At 37.8% G+C, this 21,089-nt stretch overlaps 1 protein-coding gene across 8 annotated transcripts in view; it reads right to left on the bottom strand.

Moving 5' to 3' along the window:
• The window catches only part of WDR72 (WD repeat domain 72), a 238,720-nt gene that overhangs the window by 199,673 nt on the left and 17,958 nt on the right, over positions 1-21,089 (bottom strand). For 5 of the 8 annotated variants that reach the window (XR_010121228.1, XM_055279193.2, XM_055279195.2 and 2 more), the window contains exons 2-3: positions 12,159-12,323; positions 1,690-1,796 (exon numbers count right to left, since the gene is read on the bottom strand). Coding sequence is in view for 5 of the 8 variants with exons in the window: in XM_055279193.2 (XP_055135168.2) it covers positions 1,690-1,796; positions 12,159-12,311 (260 nt within the window). In the remaining 3 variants the exon portion in view is untranslated. Of the gene's footprint in view, positions 1-1,689; positions 1,797-12,073; positions 12,387-21,089 lie in introns of those variants that run through there. The other 3 variants (XM_055279197.2, XM_063640669.1, XM_063640666.1) reach the window with 2 other exon arrangements.

Genomic DNA, 21,089 nt, shown 5'->3' with positions numbered 1-21,089 from the left:
AACAAAGTTCTAGAAAATTCAAATCAACTTGGCGAAGGAGGACAGCTAGTAAGACTGAAACTAGACTCCCAGGCTCTTTAACAATATTTACAGGGCTCATACAGCTGAATTCATCTTTCATCAAAAATAAATCCATTAACCCCGAGTTTCTCTTTTGGAGTTAGATCACTATGGGCAAAGACCTGAAGCTGAAACTCAGTAACTTTTCCGATCTTTTTCTCAGTTAGCTATTATGTATTTCTCAATTTTTTCATGTGGCCCCAGAAAAAAATTCACCATCCCCAAAATTCTCTAGATTGGGAATAAATATCTCAGCATGTGTAGCAGACTTTGTGGCAGCCTGGTGAATGAAAGCTACAGGCAAAGGTTAAAAAAGGAATGTATTACGACATTTTACTTTAGACTTATCCAAAGTTCAATCCCTCTAAATATTACAATTAATGATTTACTATAAGCTATAAAAATAGGTATCTCTTTGATATCTGTTCAACTAGCCAGCATATTAAACTATTCTGTTTATACAAACTGGACCTTGATTCCTCATTATTCTTTTGGTTTTCAGAATTCAGAAGTGTATAATTTCTCTTTGGATTAAAAACAAGAGAGCCTTATCTTGTTTCAACTAGCAACCTAATCCCTTATTCACAAACGCATATTGAATTGATATGACATTCCTGAGTATATTTTGGCAAATAACTCATCAGGAGCCTAGTTCATAGTATTTCTTCCATCAGTGGAGCTTTTTCCTACAGGTAAGTCCTATTTCATGAGGGCAAGCTTTGCTCCCATGAAACTGCACCCAAATCACTGGCTATGTTCCCTTTCCATCTCTCTGCCACCATTCTACTGATAATTGAGTCCTCTCCTCTGTGAGATTTATTTATTTTTTATTTTTATTTTTTATTTTTATTTATTTATTTTTATTTATTTATTTATTTTATTTATTTATTTATTTATTTTGAGAATGTCACCCAGGCTGGAGTGCAGTGGCGCCATCTTAGCTCACTGCAACCTCTGCCTCCTGGGTTCAAGTAATTCTCCCTCCTCAGCCTCCTGAGTAGCTGGGATTACAGGCATGCACCACCATGCCCAGGCCAATTTTTCTATTTTTAATAGAGTCAGGGTTTCATCATGTTGGCCAGGCTGGTCTCAAACTCCTGACCTCTGGTGATCTGCCTGCCTCAGCCTCCGAAAGTGCTGGGATTACAGGCATGAGCCACTGTGCCTGGCCTGTTAGTTTTATAATAGCATCAGACAAGGCTACAACATGAAGACTGTAACTATTAAATTGTTTTGTAAATCTATGAAAGCTTGGATGGGTTTGCTTAAGAGCTCAAAGTGTGTTACTACATGAGAGAAGACAAACACCTAGACTTTTTCATTGCTGATTCTACAATACTAGGCATTGGTCACTAACCTTCACCCAGTAAGAGTGCTACAAGTTCTGATACACATGTTGAGATGCTTATCTTGGTCCCAATCCAGCAACAAGAGTATTGAGTGAGGGTTCATAATACTGATTACATTCCTCGGGATCATCACACAAGTTATTCAAACTTTTCAAGATCTAAATGTTCCTACCACATGTTGATCACAAAGGTTTCCTTCAGCCCTAAAATTGTATTCCATTGTAGTTTTTAAAAAAGGAAGGAAATGGAGAAGGGGACAAAGTTTACACACCATACCTACCCATTTTCAGCAGCACTAACAATGTAGGGCTGTTTAGAGAAGTCCCTTGCTCTTGCCAAACATGTTACTGAAGCTGAATGACCAAATAGGAGTTCTTTGGCTGAAATCTGAAAATAATGAGAGTGAGCTTTTAAATAATTGTAAACTCTTTGAAGAATAAAAACACCACAATATAGTATTCATAATTCTGATTAGGAAATTCTGTTGTTTTTGCTGTATACAAGTTTCAAGAAAACTGATATATGGAATATCAACATCGCAGACTAATAAACTTCTGGGTAGAGGAATTGTGCTGTAGACAGGTTTTGTTTGTTTTGGGTTGGTGTCCATCATGAAACCTCCACCACTGCCAGACCTGTCTTACAACAGCTAGGTTGTGAATACAAATAAGTCTGTGTTGATGCTTCCTCTGAACAAAATGTCCCCTCAATAATAGTAGCACATTAATGTGCAGAGTTCAGAATTCAAAATAACTTTACAAAATACTACCAGAGAAAATATTACCCTTTTTTTTTTTTTTGAGACGGAGTCTCGCTCTGTCGCCCAGGCTGGAGTGCAGTGGCGCAATCTCGGCTCACTGCAAGCTCCGCCTCCCGGGTTCACGTCATTCCCCTGCCTCAGCCTCTCCGAGTAGCTGGGACTATAGGCGCCCGCCACCACGCCCGGCTAATTTTTTTTTTTTTTTGCATTTTTAGTAGAGACGGTGTTTCACTGTGGTCTTGATCTCCTGACCTCGTGATCGGCCCGCCTCGGCCTCCCAAAGTGCTGGGATTATTACAAGCATGAGCCACCGCACCCGGCCAATATTACCCTTTTTGAAACCACCATAACACCCTATAAGGTGACAGGAATGTAAATTGGTACAGCTATTTTTAAAAACAGTATAGAGGTTCCTCAATAAAAATAAAAATAGAACTTACACATGGCTCAGGATTCCCACTTCTAGGTATACATCCAAAGGGAATGAAACCAGTATCTCAGAGAGGTATCTGTACCCCCATGTTCATTGTAGCATCATTCACAGCAGCCAAAATATGGAAACAATCCAAGTGTCCATTAATGGATTCAGAGATAAATAAAATGTGTCACATACAGTCATCCCTTATTATCCATGGGGGACTGGTTCCAGGACACTGCTGCCCCACACCCCATGCCCCACCACATAGGTACCTAAATGCCAGGATGCTCAAGTCTGCAATATAAAAGTATTGGCATATAGCCTATGAACATCTTTCATATCCTTTAAATCAGCTCTAGATTACTTATAATACCTAATACAATATAAATGCTATGTAAATTGCTTTTATACTATATTTTTTTAGGGAATAATGACAAGGGAAAAAGTCTGTACATGTTTAGTACAGATGCAATCCTCTTTTCTTTTTCCAAGTTTTCAATCCACAGTTGGTTGAATCCATGGATGCAGAAGCCATGGACATGAAGGGCTGACTGTATACACAATGGAATATTATTCAGCCAAATAAATAAAAAAGAAAGAAATCCTGCCATTTGTGACAACATGGATGGACACAGAGGATATTATGCTAAATAAAATAATCCAGACACAGAAAGGCAAATACTATATGATCTCACTTCTATGCAGAATCTAAAAGGCCAAACTCATAGAAACAGAATTAGTAGTTGCCAATGGCTGGGGGTGAGGGAAGAATGAAGTAATGTTGCTCAAAGGGTACAAACATTGAATTACACATAAGATGTATAAGTTTTGGGATCTAATGTACACATGGTGACTATAGTTAATACTATATGGTATACTTCAAATTTGCTGAGAGAGTAGGTCTTAAGAGCTCTTGTCACACACACAAAAAATGATTGAGGTTATAGATGTGTTAATTAATTTGATTGTTGTAGTAGTTCATTCTCACACTGCTATAAAGAACTACCTGAGACTGAGTAATTCATGAAGAAAAGAGGTTTAACTGACTCACAGTTCCACAGACTTAATAGGAAGCATGACTGGGAGGCCTCAGGAAACTTACAATCATGGTGGAAGTTCGTGAAGGAGAAGCAAGCACATCTTATCATGGCAGAGCAGGAGAGAGAAAGAGTGACGGGGGATGTGCCACAAACTTTTAAACCACAGGATCTCATGAGAACTCACTCACTATCACAAGAACAGCATGAGAAAATCACCCCCCCATGATCCAATCACCTCCCACTGGGTCCCTCCCACAACATGTGGGGATTACAATTCAACATGAGATTTGGGTGGGGACACAGAGCCAAAACATATCATTTGTGGTAATCATTTCACAATGTATTCATATATGAAATCATCACTCTGTACACCTTAAACCTATATAATTTTACTAGTTAATTACAGCTCAATAAAGTTAATGTAAAAATGATTAAAATTCCATTAGTCACAGACTAAATATCAGACTAGTTACCATGGAGGAAATTTTAGGCATCAAGTTTCACTTCTAAATTATCTATATTAACTAAAATTCTAAAATTAAAACATCTTTCTTATTTATATAAAAAATAAGAAAAGATCAAGAAAATAAGAAAACAAGCCACAGACTGAGAGAAATATTTTCAAAAGTCATACCTGGTAAAGGACTATTATCCAAAATACACAAAGAACTCCTAAAATTCAACAATAAGAAAGTTAAAAACCTGATTAAAATATAGTCAAAAGATCTGAGCAGACACCTCACCAAAGAAAACATACAGATGGCAAGTGAACATACAAAAAGATGCTCCATATCGTATGTCATAAGAGAAGTGCAAATTTAAAAACAATGAGAAACCACAGCACACCTATTAAAATGGCCAAAATCCAGAACACTGGCAACATCAAATGCTGGCCGGGATGTGGAGCAACAGGAATTCTCACTCACTGCTAGTGAGAATGCAAAACAGGACAGCCACTTTGGAAAAGAGTTCAGTAGTTTCATATAAAACTAAACATATTCTTACCATACAACACAGCAATCATGCTCATTGATATTTAACCCAAATAAGTTGAAAAGCTGTGTCCACACAAAAATCTGTACACAAATGTTTACAGTAGCTTTATCCATAATTGCCAAAATGTGACAGTAACCAAGATATCCTTCAAGTGGTGAACAGATAAATTATGGTACATCTATACAATGAAATACTACTCAGCGCTAAAAAGAAATGAGCTATCAAGCCATGAAAAGACATGGAAAAACCACTGATGTGTATTACTAAATGAAAGAAGCCAATCTGTAAAGGTTTTATGATTCCAACTATATGACATTGTGGAAAAGGCAAAACTTAGCAGACAATAAAAACATTAGTGGTTGTCAGGGGTTTGTGGGGAGCAGGAGATAAATAGATGGGGCACAGAGAATTTTTAAGGCAGTGAAACTATTCTGTATGACGCTATAATAATGGATACACCAGCCTGGCTAACAGGACAAACCTCATCTCTATTAAAAATATAAAAATTAGCCAAGAGTGGTAGTATGTGCCTTAATCCCAGCTACTTGGGAGGCTGGGGCAGTAGATTTGCTTGAACCTGGGAGGTGGAGGTTGCAGTGAGCCGAGATTGCACCACTGCACTACAGCCTGGGTGACAGAATGAGAGTCCATCTCAAGAAAAAAAAAAAAAAGATACATGCCATTATACATTTGTCAAATCCCATAGAATGTACAATACCAAGAGTGAACCAATGCTTGATGATATGTAAGTTAATTGGTTGTAAAATATATATGTATATATATATATATATACACACTGCTCTAGTGTGAGATGTTAATGGTGAGGAAGACTGTGTGCACATGTGCGTTGGGAGTGGGGCAGGGCTGATCAGGTATGTACTGAAACTCCCAGTACCTTCCAGTCAATTTTGCTTTAAACCTAAAACTGCTTTCAAAAATAGTCTATTGAAATACTTTTTTAAAATATTTATCTTCCTGCCTCAAATATACTAAAATTAACCTTTCTACATTAAAAACAAAATTTTAACTAAATGATTCTTCAAAATATCGATGGTGGCCAAGCATGGTTGTTCATGTTTATAATCCCAGCACTTTGGCAGGTAGAGGCAAGAGGATCACTTGAATCCAGAAATTCAAGACCAGCCTGGGCAACGTAGTGAGACCTCATCTCTACAAATAATTTTAAAAAATTAGCTGGGCATGGTGGCGCACATCTGTGATCCCAGCTACTCAGGAGGCTAAGGTGGAAGAATCACTTGAGCTCCAACAGTCAAGGCTGCAGCAAGCTGAGCTCATGCCACTGCACTCCAGCCTGGGTGACAGAGTGAGAGCCCATCTCAAGAAAAACTAACACCCATTGTTTTTCCCCTTGAAAAATTTAAAAATATGACACTAAGGGCTAATTCCCCTACTATCTCATGTGTGAAAGAAGTAAATTCCTCATTATTTTATAAAACAAGATGATGAAAATTAAATTACAAAACAGAAAACATGTAAGATCTCCTCACATGGAGAAAGAGGTGTCAATAATAAACCAAACATTGCCCCGGTGCAGTCGGTGGCTCATGCCTGTAATCTCAGCACTTTGGGAGGCTGAGGCGGGTGGATCACTTGAGGTCAGACATTCGAGAGTAGCCCAGCCAACATAGTGAAACCCCATCTCTATTAAAAATACAAAAATTAGCTGGGTGTAGTGGATCTCATCACTGCATTCCAGCCTAGGCGACACAGTGAGACTCTGTCTAAAAAAATAAATAAATAAAAATAAAAAAGACCAAAAATTGAATTTGAATAGCTAGCAAATGTCTTGTGGGTAATAAAAATCTATTTTCCAAACGACTCAATATCTATTATGTTTTTTCTGAACTATACGAACATATGTAGATGGTAACTCAGCCATATTAATGAGGACAAATTATCTCATGACATAATTGTTCTCTGCCTTTGTATCATTTCTATCATAATCAGAAATATTTCCTTCTTAAAAGATCTGTTGTCAGACTAACCTTTTAGTGCTACAAGAAGTGTTTTGTGGTTGATTAGAATCCTGCACAATTCAAGTTCGTTCTACTTTTTTCCTGAGAAGTCCAGAAGGTTCCACCTCAGAGAACAACATACTATCTTTCCCTGTCATCACACTCAGGGGTGCATATTCCTGTGCATTTAATCCCTTAACAGACTATTAAAAGCCAAATTAAGCAATAAATGAGGAAACATCAAGGATATTCCCTCCTCCAGAGAAAATCTACCATGGACAAAATATTGGAAAAGAACATCATGGCCTTTCATATGAAGTCCTCATTCTACTACTAAATCCCCACATATATTTGAATAAGCTGTGACAGTTCACTAAAATTTCCTCATTTACCATATTGTAGAACTGCTGCGAAGAATAACAGAATTCAAAAATCCTACAATCACACTTAGTCATTGTCATGATGAAATCCACGACACCTTTCCTGTTGTCCATTAGCTCTACTTTTATGAAGCATTGGTTCCTCCTGACCACCACCCTCACCTCCAGGTACTTCCAACAGCACAGTGGGAGACCGAAAAGAACACACAACTTGATGAATGTATTAGTCTGTTTTCACACCGCTGATAAAGACATAACTGAGACCGGGCAATTTACAAAAGAAAGAAGTTTAACAGACTTACAGTTCCACATGGCTAGGGAGGCCTCCCAATCGTGGTGGAAGGCAAGGAGGAGCAAGTCACATCTTACCTGGATGGCAGCAGGCAAAGAGAGAGATTGGGCAGGGGAAACTCCCCTTTTTAAAACCATCAGATCTTGTGAGACTAACTCACTTTCACGAGAATAGCACGGGAAAGACCAGCCTCATGATTCAATTATCTACCCCTGGGTTCTTCCCACAACATTTGGGAATTGCAGGAGATACAATTCAAGATGAAATTTGGGTGAGGACAGGGCCAAACCACATCAATGAACAGCTACTGTATTCCAGACAAAAACACAATCACAAAGCAGTGTTTAAATCCCCATTTCACAAGTGAGGAAATTGAAGCTCAAAGAATATAAGTCATTTGCCCAGTATCACAGAGTTGGTAAATATCAAGGCTGGCACTTGACTCAGATCTCCATTCTTTGTCTCCACACATTGCTCTTCTTCATTTTGTTGTGTTTCCTTCTGAGTATTAGACAGGCGGAAGAGCAGAACATAGCAATACTAAGGGAATCTATCTGAGAGGATATTCACCTCACCTTTCTCTATGCTTTTAAGAAAATGAGCAATCAATACCAGAAAACCCAAGAAAAGAATTTGCTGGCATGGAGATTTGGAGAAGCTCCTCACTGGCAGACTTCACAAAAGTTTGGGGAAAGTAGAGGGCTATGGGAGTCAGACTTTGAACTCAAAGGCAGCATGTATAACCTAGGCATGCAGTGAGAAGCCCAAGACAGGGAGACACTTATTCTCTGGCTCCCCTGTGCCCTGCCATCCCACTGCACATGGTCAAGGAAAGACTGAGGCACATCTTCAATCCCCTATTGAACACTTGGGCACTCTGAGATGTGCAGAACTTACACCACCTTTTTTCCTTCCCTATTCCTATTCTCCAATCCCCTTTATCCCTTATGCAAATGAATAATACCATCATTCTACCAGTCCTACCCAGCTCCCAAACCCCAAATCTGGGAAACATCCTTGGCTGTTCCTGCTCCCTTACCCTACATCCAATCGGTTTCTCAGTTCTGTCCATTCTGTCTTCTTAATGTCTTTCCAGTTTTCATCTCCTCTTCATCCTCACTGCCACTGATTTGGTTTATCCTCAAAACCTTTCTTGAGTAAATTACAGTAGAAGTCTGCTAGCCATAGCCCCTGTCCCTGATGTCAGCTCCCCCTTTCTCCAATACGCCCTTCACATTGCTAGCAAGTGATCTTCTAAAACCCGAATACAATTGAATAGTATTATGTCCTCTTCTCACATAAAATATCCTCTAAAGCCCTTAAAATCACCACTGCTTTTAATTATCATGTGCTGTTAGCTCTATCTAGTGAAAAAATAAAACAAAACTTATAAACTCCTCAGCCTGTGAGATTCCATGCTGGACCCATCCTGTCCTTTCTGGATGAGCCTGTCACCTCTAATTCACCATGTATGCTCCAGGTCTACTCAACTACTTTTACCAGTTCCCTTAAGGCAAAATGCTCATGTCTTTCACACACACTTGTCATTCCCTGTGTCTGCAAACTCACCTTCAATTCCTGTGCATTCTTTAGAACTCAGCTCAAGCATCACTCTCAGAAAGGCTTTCCATTCAAAAACATAACAAGATACCACTTAACACCCATTAGAATGGCTATTACAAAAAAAAAAAAAGAAGTAACTAGCACTGGTGAGGGTACAGGGAAATTGGCTGCCCTGTGTACTGCAGGTGGGAATGCAAAGTGTGCAGCCACCATAGGAGTGCCTCAAAAAATTTACAATAGAATTAACACCCCATAAATCTGTACAAAATTATGTGTCAATTACAAATAATTTCAAAAATAGAATTACTATATGAACCATCAATTCCACTTCTCAGTATGTACCCAAAAGAGTTGAAAGCAAGGATACAAACAGTTATGTGTGCACCCATGTATATAGCGGCATCATTCACAATAGCCAAAAGGTGGAAGCAACCAATGTATGTATCCATAGTTGAAGAGATAAACAAAATGTGGTATATACATACGGTGGAATATTATTCAAACTTAAGAAGAAAGGAAATACTGTCATATGCTCCAGCATGAATGAACTTTGAAGACATACTAAATAAAATAAGCCAATCACAAACAGACAAACACTGTATGATTCCACTTACAGGAGGTATGTAGAATAGTCAAATTCATAGAGATGGAAAGTATCTCAGTGCCTTACAAATTCCTGTTTACAAGTCTGTCTCCCGTACTGGACTCCGAGAAACTTGGAGGAGGGATTTGTGCCTAGAACAAAAGGTATCTGTGTAGTTTGCCTAATGAAAGCATAAATTAAGTGTCCCTGGTTTGTTTTTCCATTTTGCATGGTGGCAAGTGAGCGTTTAAGACCACAGAACCTGATGTATTCTCTTACCTACATACTTTTGGATGGAGAAAGAACTTTCCAAATTTAGTATGAAGAGAAAATAAATGGCTCCCTGTTCACTTTACAACCTCCCATGTCTGACTTCCTTCTCTTCTTCCTACTGTCCTCCCCTTGAGATGCTGACCTACAGTGACTCAGTCACCCACGTAGTTATGTCCTTTTTTACGGTCTCTTCTGTCCTCAAGGACTCCTTTTTTTCTACCCCTACCCAAATTATTCTTTTATATATACATTTTTTAAACAAAAATAAAATTAAACCACTAAGCATTAACCCATTAATCTACTCACTTGACCACCTTACGGATAACAAGAGGATTTGTTGAGAACTGAAAAATACCCTTGATTTTTTTCAGTCTGGAGTTTTTCCTACTAATAGTTGATTAGTTGCAATGTGGGGGGCAAGATTCATGGGAAAATAAGAGATGCTATTTATTCAGTCTGGCTCTATGGTTAGCCGTAGAAAATGTTCAGGAAAATCTTTACATGGAGTATCTCACATTCATACGAATCAATAACTTCTTTGTGTAATTAACTTTTGCACAATGTCCTCACAGTGAATTTCAAAAACACAAAGCTGATCCCATCCCCAACTTAAATCTCCTCTATAGCTCTCGAGAATTCAAATAAATTCCTTCACTTGTCATCTAAACTTCTCCATGTCTAGGCCCCTGTCTTCCCCTCTGGCCTTACCTCTCTTTGATCCTTTTTCACACCTAGGTTAAGGCAACAGACAGCTCCTCCCTTTCCTCCAAGCACAGGCAGTCTCCTTAATGTAGAATAACTTTGCTTCTTCCACTCTCACCAATCTAATTCCTATTCCCAGCCCATATCTCTATCCCCAGATTTCTGTGTATCAGCACTCTTGGCATTTGGAATGGAAAAATTATTTATTGTGAGGAGCTGTCATGTGCACTATATGACATTTGTAGTATCTCTGGCTCCACCCACTACATGCCACCGGTATCTCATCCTTCAACTGTGACAACCAAAATGTCTGTAGATAGTAACAGATATCTCTTGGGAGGAAAACTGCCCCCTGTAAGAACCACTACTCTGAATCCAAGCAGAAGACCTGCTCCTAAGAGATGCATGGCATAACTTCTCCACTGAATATGGGGTGCAGACCATTCCCTACATAGAGTATCTTATATCGTAACTGTGCCACAGTAGCCCATTTTTTTCTGTACTGTACTGTAACCTCCTGGGCAGCCAGCACCAGGTCTTATCATTCACATTTGAACTTATGAATGAGTACCCACCATACCACACAACTTATAGCATGCACTCAATAAATGTATGCTAAACAAATGTTGAATAAATATTAGCAATGCCTTTATAAATATGAAGAAGCTAGAATTCCAGATTTCTTAAGCTTATAATGACCTATATATTATTACACAACTATTCCGGCCAGAAAATAATACACTTAAATATTAAAAATAAGTAAGACATTTTAGTCACATAGAAGTCTGAGTTTAAACTATAATAGAAAATTAATGTCTTAATTTTCAAAGGGGGCCACTATTTTTAAAGCACAACTGTTGCAATAATACCCATCCTTCCTTCAAGAACATTCATTAACATTGAGCTGAGCTGGTCTGCTATGCAGTTCTTGGCAGTCCTGTAGTAGAACTGTTCAGTGATGGGAGATGTTAATTAATTATACTATAAAATAGAATTACAATTAATTGTTAATTTAGGTTTTAAAGTGACAAACTTTAAAGGCTAAAAATAGTCTTTGATCTTTAAAAGGCTTCTTAATGAGGGCAGTATACTTTAACTACATCATTAGTTTAAATGTTCAAATTGGGTCTAGAGACTGCTAGAGTTAAGCAAATATCTATTCCAATATGTTAAATGTTTATGACTTGAGACAGGGACAATTAATTGCTAATCAATGGGCCAAATCCTAGGTGAGGTCAGGTTCTGAAATAGAAGGACGACAATAGTAAATTGGATTTAGAGCATTTTGATGTGATCTGTAAAAATCACAGGCAGGCAGAGACTAAAAGAATAGCAAGAAGGCCAAACCAGCAGAAACACCCACATAATTAAGATATTACTCATTTAGTTAATCGTGGCTTTCAAGGGTGCCCTTTGTTTAGATTAATGAGCCATAATTTTAAAAATTATACTTACATGCCTGTAGTTCAGTTACTTAAACATATAATTCAGGATATAAAATAGTAAAACTCAGCATAGCTTTAAGGATGATAACACTTAGCTGGTAGCTAAGATTAGCAATATTCATAATATAATTTTCAAATATGATCTTGATCAATCATATAATACTTTATTTTTTCAAAATTTAGAAGTAAAATCAATTTATTACTTTAATAAGCATCTTTTTAATAATCATGCAAACCTTCTACTGTCATTGCAGATAGAAAATGCAAGTTGTGCCTATTTTGTGAGTGGTGTCTGTTTCAATACCAGTAGCTTTCACTAACCTTTAGTTCATGTGAGAGATTCCAGAGACAGAGCTGACCCTCTTGACTTCCAGTCACAATCGTTCGCTGGTCATCAGTGATCATGATGGCAGTGATGCTGTGGGGAGGGGCCTTCTGTCCCCAGAGTGCCACTGCCTGCAGGGAAGTCCTCATTTTGGGCGAATCCTGAACATACAAAGAAGGAAAGAAGCATACATGGTCACCTTTTTGAAATTTGAGGAAACTGATAATATTATAAAGCAGATTTATGATGACCAAACTTCAATGATGTGTTCTCCCGGGGCTATGGAAAAGGGTGCTTCCCCATCAATTAGAAGAGAAAGTAGTCATCAGAAACTGAAATTACCATGCATGCTGCTAATTCATCAAACAAGAATGACTTATCTTCAAATTCCTTATTATTTATGAAGAGAAAGAAAGGAATAGTCTATTCACTTCACACCCAGCTCTTCCTATGGCTACATCCAACTTTCTGCAAAGTCCTGCTGGGCCTCTCAAGAAGCGTAGAGCTGTCTACATGGTATAATTTGAAGCCAGCTTTGCAGACTCTCTCTCCCTAGAAATGTTACCTCATCTAGGTAATAAATACCTGAAATTGGTGAATTTGCTATTAAAAAAATAAATCTTTTCCATAAAAACAGTGTTTCCTAGTCTTCTAAGATTCATATATGACTGTCATGATTTCTGCCATATTCTATTTTTAATAATAATTTTCATTTTACCTATTGTTATATTTGGTATCTTCCTAAACAATAATCTTTATGAAATTACTACATTCATATGTTAGTTGCAAGGGTTAAAATGAATACATAAGTATCAAAAAATGTTGTCTATGACTACCCAAAGTATCACTCAGTGATGTGTGCATTATATTTTGTGAAACACTGAGTTAAATATTCTCCCCAAATTGTCATTCCTTCCTGAAACACAAACAATTTTGGGAGACAATTTAGCATTATATATGTAATCCCATTAAAAATGTCAAAAAGAGAGGAGAAAGGGGCCAAGCACACTTCCCACATTGCTTTGAGAAAGTCAAGAAAAATGAAAACCTTCTGTCCTGCAGGATTTCTGTTGCTAAACCACCAAAAGGGTAAATGCCAATATAAATTTTTAAAACTTATGATACATGTTATTTCTAATGTTCAATTATATATGTCTACACACACAAATATACATAAATATGGGTGTGCACTGACACTATGAACACAAATTTTCCTTGCAGTTCCATTGTCTGGAATTCAGTATCTAGTCCCCCATTTTCACTTCATAGGTCAATATGTTAGTCTATCTAGTCTATAATACACTTGCATTATTCTAACTGCCATATCCAAACACCATGAAGCCAAAGTCTCTACACGAAATTTTCTGAGCATTGCAATTCTGAATACCAGGATTATACATATTAATCACACTACAAAGCTACCCAGAGAGTTCTGATTTCAATAATACTGTAATCAGAACATGGACCTTTTTCTGCTTCAAACAGAGAAAAATGCATTATACCTATTTTTAAGTTGTTGCTTCATGACCAAGCTTATAAATAAGTCTGGAAAATCTCAAGCAGTGAAAAACTAAGAGAAACCAGAAAACTGGTACAATAAGTATTGGAACTAAATTAGTATGTGGCTTTTTGGCTAGGAGTTTGCATATTAATCCCTATGTAAGGATAGGAAGCAAAACTCTCAGAAGTGGCCTTGCTCAATGAAAGAGGAACAGAAAAACTACCCCAGGAAGATAAGAAAGCGTATTTCCAAATCTCCCAAGAAAAATCTGTCAAGCCTGAAGTACAAATGGGTTGGGAGTAAAAAAAAAAAAAATTTTTTAATATTATATATAATTCCAAAACGAATTTCTTCACATGGGGATTCTGGAATTATGTATAATACTTTTATAATAATTATATATAAAAAATTGTTTCCAGGTCAATGATACCATTGGGAGGCTTGTCAGAAACATTACTGGCTTGTTTGAATATCTAAATTTTTTTAAAAGACCATGACAAGTGTTAATGGCTAGGTGCAGTGTCTCAGGCCTGTAATCACAGCACTTTGGGAGGCCGAGGTAGGTGGAGCACTTGAACCCAGGAGTTTGGGACCAGCCTGACCAACATGGTGAAACTCCCTCTCTACTAAAAATACAAAAATTAGCTAGGCATGGTGGCACACACTAGTAATCCTACCTCGGGAGGCTGAGGTGGGGAAATCGCTTGAACCCAGGAGGTGGAGGTTGCAGTGAGCTGAGATTGTGCCACTGCACTCCAGCCTGGGCTGTATACAGAGCAAGACGGGGAAAAAAAAAAAGACCATGACAAGTATTAAGAAGAATGTACAGCAACTGGAACTCATACACTGATGGTGGGAATGTACAATGGAAAACAGTTCGGCAGAAAGAGGTCAGTGATTGCCCAGGGAAAGAAAGAACAGAGAAGAGTGACATTGCAATGGGGAGTAAGAAAACTTTTGAAGGTGGTAGATAAGTTCATTATTTTCATTATGGTAATGGTTTCATGAGGGTATACATATGTCAAAACTTAATCAAATTTATACTTTAAATGCATTTATGTATACACACAAATATTGTGTGTGTCAATTACACTTCAATAAAGTTGTTTAATGTTTTACTTAAGGCATTCTGAAAGACACTCTCACTATCAAGAGTGAACGGGATTTCTGTAAAACAAATAGCCCCAGTAGCAAATAATCTTACAATAAAAAATTACAAAACATTCAAGATAAACCATGAGCAAACAGAAAGATTAGTACCCCAGGAAATAATAATAAGTGAACAATCTAAAACATATTTCAAAAGAAGAACAAATATAATAAATTATTATAAATCAATAAATAGACAAAAGATGAAATTAAAAACCCAAAGAAAAAACCTACAGAAGGTAGACTTTTAAAAGAAACAAATATTACCTCTAGAAATAAAACATAATCCTTAAAATACAACAAATCTCAAAAGGACAAATCAGAATAGACCCAAGTGAAGGGAGAATAATTAACTTAAATACAATTTTCAGGGAATTTCCCAGAATACAGCAAGAAGTCATTAAAAAAAAAACTGAAAATGTTGAGTAAAAAGAATTCAGAGACATTAAGATAAATCAGAGATGTTAAGAGATATAGATGCTAAGTGAAAAGACCCAATATTTATCTAATATAAGCTCCAAAAATGATAGAACCCTTTCCCTTCTTTGCTAATTCAGTCCTAAAGCCATCGAGTATTAATAGAACAGAGCAAGAGTGGAGTGTTGGAGTTCAAATAGTATGAGGAGGGCATCAGGATAGGAAGACAGTGGAGTCAGAGCCCAGGGATGGTGAGTGAGGTGTCCAAATGTGGGGGCAGCTGCATGTGAGGGGCAGCTGCATGTCAGTTGCAGCCTCCAAGCGGGGTGAAGAAGAGTAAGTATACAGGGCTGTCTGGCACTGGGTATTGGAGCAGGAACAAGTAAGAAAGGAGCTCACATAATGAGGTTCCTCAGCAAGGAGTGTCATGAGCCTAACAGGGGTGAGGACAGTGAAGGAAGTGGCCCTGCTGTGAGGGGCCAGAGCTTGGGCAGGGTGAGGAGGACATCTATTTACAAGGATGGTCTGGCACAAAGTGTGGAAGCCCAAGGAGGATAGGAAGGCATGCACACTGGGGGGTGTTCACATCCTGAGAACACTGGTAGGATGAGAAAAGTTCCTGCCTGAAAATGTAATCAGATGTAGTAAAGGAATACAGGGATAAGCAGGATATTAACACATTAGGCAGTGGACAGGTCCACAAGGAGTGTTAAAGCCATGAAATGATCGGGAGGGCATCCACACAGAGGACAGGGCAGCACGTTTATGGGAAATTGGTTACGTAACAGACTGACGGCAAATAATTAGTATTTTGCTTATTTATAACAGGAATCAGATTTCTTACCATTAGAAAAAAAGAGTTAGAAATATGGAAAGGAAAAACCTTGAATGATCCCTGTGGTACTGGAGTCGAATTAGAGGAATTGGTGTAAAACAAAGGTAGATGTAAAACACACACACACACACACACACACACACTTGCCATCTCTGTTAGCTGGAGTCTTGGGAGAAGCAACACTCCAATAGCAATGAGCTTACATATCATCTCTAAATACTATTCTCTACTAAAAAGGAATCAGGTTTTATTGGGCAATTGGTTGATTCTAGGCCTGGAGCAGGGAAACACAAGATGCTACTGGACTAAATTGCTGTTAAAACAAGGAAGTGCTCAAATAGTGAGGATATATCGAAGGAAACAGAAGTCTGCTTGAAAGACCTCCCACAGGCCAAACCATGGACAATTTGAGCATCAGAATAAATAATGCTAGCAACAGAATGAATAAATGGATTAAACTTAATAGTTAAAAGACAAAAATTCTCAATTAGAATATATCCTACTATATCTTACTTACAAAAGATTCCTAAAATATTGACGGAGAAAGGTTGAAAATAAAGAGGTGAATAATAATGTACCAGGCAAATAGTAATAAAAGAAAACTGATGAAATACTGGACAAAATGGGCTTTAAAGCAAAACCACTGTTGGGGGGGGGCGGCGGTCACTATGTGATGATTAAATAAGTCATTCACCGGAAAAGGATAATAGTCTCTAGATACTCAACAGCAGAGTCTCAAAATACATAAAACAGAACATAGCATGATTACTAAGAAAAGTTGGTAAATTAACTATGACACAGAGAGATTTTACATGTTTCAATTAGTAATAAATAGATCAAGCAGACAAAAAAAACCTTAAGGATATTAAATACTTGAACCACATAATTTGTATTAGTAACATCAAGAAAATATATAGATTCCTGCACCTAGGAATTAAATAAAAATACATTTCAATGAGACCATGCACACAACATTTATAAAACTGTGACCCTGTTGAACCACAAAACAGGTCTCAAAACATCTAAAAGGATTAATACCATTTAGGAAACATTATCTGACCACAATCAATAAAAATCTGAAATTGCCTCCTTCCCCACTCCTGTAACATATGCATAACACTAAAATTTGAAATATTCCCTGTCTGAATGTTTGGAAACTAAAAAAAAATTCTAAATGATCCCTGGGCTACCAAGAAAACATAATATAAATTTGATGTAGTTAAGACTCAAAAGTATGAAAACTTTGTATAATAAAACTTGCCAAATGTAGGTTTTGTATTAAAAAAATTACAGCCTTAAACACATAAATACATTAGTAAGAAAAAAGACAGCAAATTAATAAGTAAATAACAGCCAAATTAAAATCTTATATAAAAGAAGAGCAGGGTAAATACAAAGAATGCAAAAGGAAACAATGCACACAAAACCATATATATAATAAAAACAACAACATAAAAGAAATAATCTACAAATCAAACCCAGGTTTTGAAAAGAGAAATAACATGAGGAAATCTATGGTGAGTTTGATAAGGAAGGCCCTAAAAACATCAAAATTAATATACAGAGAAAATGGGTATAACTCAAATATCTTAAATAAGAATATTATTAACTTAATGTTAAAAATTTGGAAAGGTAAGTGAAATAATTTTTAGAGAAAATATAGATCACAAGCCTTGTTTTTTTTTTCTTTTGAGATGGAGTCTCGTTCTTGTCGCCCAGGCTGAAGTGCAATTGCGCTGTCTCAGCTCACTGCAACCTCCACTCCCGGGTTCAAGCGATTCTCCTGCCCCTGCCCCTGCCTCAGCCTCCTGAGTACTGGGATTACAGGCACCCACCACCATGCCCAGCTAACTTTTTTATTTTTAGTAGTGACAGCGTTTCACCTTGTTGGCGAAGCTGGTCTTGAACTCCTGACCTCAGGTGATCTGCCCACCACGGCCTCCCAAAGTGCTGGGATTACAGGCGTGAGCCACTGTACCCAGCCAGAAAACACAGATTATTAAATATGAATGAATAAAAAATAGAAACACAAATACTTGTAACCATTAAAATGGAATAAAATATGTAAAATTATGCACACACACATTTATTTTAGCAAAAACTTCATATTGGGTGTAATCTTGGGGAATTAACAGATACATTCTTATACATGAAAGCACATAGGACAAACCTACATAAATTCTCCTAAGTAAAGTAAAATGACAGCTCGTTTAACAGCTCATTTATATTAAAATCAACAGATGAGAGACGGAAGGAGAATGAAGAAAGTAGGAACATAATGATTTTCAACTGAAGTAAGCACCAAAAAAAAGTGAATCAGCACAGAGAAAGGAGATCAAAAAGCCCACAAAACCTGCCATTAAAGCCGCAGAATCTGGCAGTCCTGGGACCCTTAGTGTCAGAGCAAATTGGCCTACATCTCTATCACTCCTGAGGGCTCCGCAGTCCTCTAGCCCCGGACAATTACTGCCTCTGATGGCACCCACCTGTCTGAATAAAAGATGCTGAGATGTCCAATATACTCTATTATAAAAAACAGGGGAAGTAGAAACTAGCAGTTTTAACTATTTCTAAGACAAGAGTTAAATAGATAGTAAGTTTCATTGACAAGGAAAATTCACCTTTGGGGAAAAGCTCACTCTCATGAATACCAGATAAATGGGATACAAGTGAAGATTGCAAAGCAGGTAGTGAGAAGGACACACATGGGCGTGTTTTCACATTCTGCTCCTAAGAAATACTGCTCCTGACTTTGTATTGCTCTTTTCACCACAGCTTTTAGTATTGAGACAACGAAAATCACCATACAAAAATCATTTGACCTTCACTCTTGGCTTGGCTAACGTGTGCTTAGCCAAGAATTAAATAGTGGTACACAAGGGAAAGCTCCTGGGTCACACTGCTCCAGAGGAAACTGGGCATATTTTTACGGGCAATGTGCACTCTGGCTCTTGTCCAAGGACTTGTGTCATTTTTTAAACTTTACCTAGGAAACTAGTCAAAGAAATTCATCCACCCGGCTGAGTAGAACAGTAGGAGAAAGAAATTCCGAGGAACACTTGCCAGGGAATTAATATACTTGTAATGATTAACATTACACTAAGGGATAAATAACACTTGAGGTGCAGTATTTATATTCCTATTGCTCTGGAAAACTAGCTTCTCTTACTTGAATCTTTGCAACACTGTCTACCCAATAACTGGCCACCTGTATTCCGGTTTTGCATCTCCCTGAAAAGTATCCGCTCTGCATTGATGTCTCCCTTAATGAAGTGATACACTTCCCCCAAGGATGGAGATCAGTCCTTACGTAGCATATTGCCTATCCCATAGTAGAAAATATTCTTTTCTACTGAAAAAAATTGATTCAACTAATACTTTTTTTTTTTTTTTTTTGAGACGGGGTCTCGCTCTGTCACCCAGGCTGGAGTGTAGTGGCGCGATCTCGGCTCCCTGCAAGCTCCGCCTCCCGGGTTCACGACATTCTCCTGCCTCAGCCTCCCAAGTAGCTGGGACTACAGGCGCCCGTCGCCGCGCCCGGCTAATTTTTTGTATTTTTAGTAGAGACGGGGTTTCACCGTGGTCTCGATCTCCTGACCTCGTGATCCGCCCGCCTCGGCCTCCCAAAGTGCTGGGATTACAGGCGTGAGCCATGATTCAACTAATTTTGATGCTTCTTCCTTCTACATTCCTTCTGAAATATGGGAATCATTTCTTAATCACTCATCTATTCCCTACAATGCCTGAAGAACAGTGCTTTGAAGATAAGGACAAAATAAATATTGGTTGAATAAATTCCTCTTTTCATTATTTTTAAGCTCTGTATACCAAAAGAGACGGAGTGGATTAAGAGTGTAAACTTTAATCAGGCTAGACTTAAATTTGAGCCATTTTGTCCCTCTGAGCCTCAGTTTCCTTATCTACAATATGTGAACAATAAAGATACCTTACAGGGTTGTTGTGAGAATGAAATGAGATCATGCACACAATGTGGAGCGGAGAGTAATATTAACAACTTACTACTATTATTTTTGGTTTGGCTCTCATACTTCTGGATAATCCATATGTCAAACTTTTTCAACATAACACTTTTGCTTTACTCTTATTCAAATTAAACTCACTTCAACTTCACTTTCAGTAGATCATAAATTTTCTGAGGGCAGAGACTTCTGTCTCATTTGTCTATTGCTATAATCGCAGGGCCCAGAGCAGTTTCACAGGATATAGTTCTAAAGACTCACGTACGATAAAACATCCCCCCATTCAAATATTTACAAATGTTATTGTATTGTTAAAACACAAGGAATTTGGAGTTTAGGGAGGTGAAAGTAAATCAAAGCATTTCACAGGTTAAAAACCTTTATAGCCACAGGATTCCTAACACAACCAAATTAGAAAACAAAATGGACCAAGGCCAAAGCCACAAGAAATCAGATCCCTAGAATCGATCTTGAACAATCCAGATTTGCTATGTGTAGTGCAACATACCTGAAATTCAGAGACGTACTTCCAGGGCTGCTTTTACCATTTATAACCGTTATTACCACATTGTAAATATAGTAATTAGTAAAATTAGGTTACTATCACTTGAGCTGCCTACATTTCACTATTCTTATGAGGAACAAATACAATGATGTAAACAAAAGCATATGGGTATAAATACACATATTACGCTATCATTATATTACCTTGCATATTTTACTCATAAACTCCCATAGGATTTAGAGCAAGTGGCCTCGGATCATTAATGTAATCCCCCCCTCACTTATAAGAAAGCTGATGATGAGAAATGTGATCCAGATTTTTTTTTTTTTTTTTTTATTAAGAGTCTTGCTCTGTCACTCAGGCTGGAGTGTTGGCATGATCTCTGCTCACTGCAAACTCTGCCTCCCGAGTTCAAGAGATTCTCCTGTCTCAGCCTCCCGAGTAGTTGGGACTATAGGCACCTGCCACCACACCTAGCTAACTTTTGTATTTTTAGTACAGATGGGGTTTCACCATGTTGGCCAGGCTGGTCTCAAACTC

The sequence above is a fragment of the Symphalangus syndactylus genome, chromosome 5 (genome assembly GCF_028878055.3).
Source record: "Symphalangus syndactylus isolate Jambi chromosome 5, NHGRI_mSymSyn1-v2.1_pri, whole genome shotgun sequence".
NCBI lineage: Eukaryota > Metazoa > Chordata > Mammalia > Primates > Hylobatidae > Symphalangus > Symphalangus syndactylus.
The sequence above is the reverse complement of the archived record's forward strand: the minus strand, read 5'-3'. Positions and strand labels throughout refer to the sequence as shown.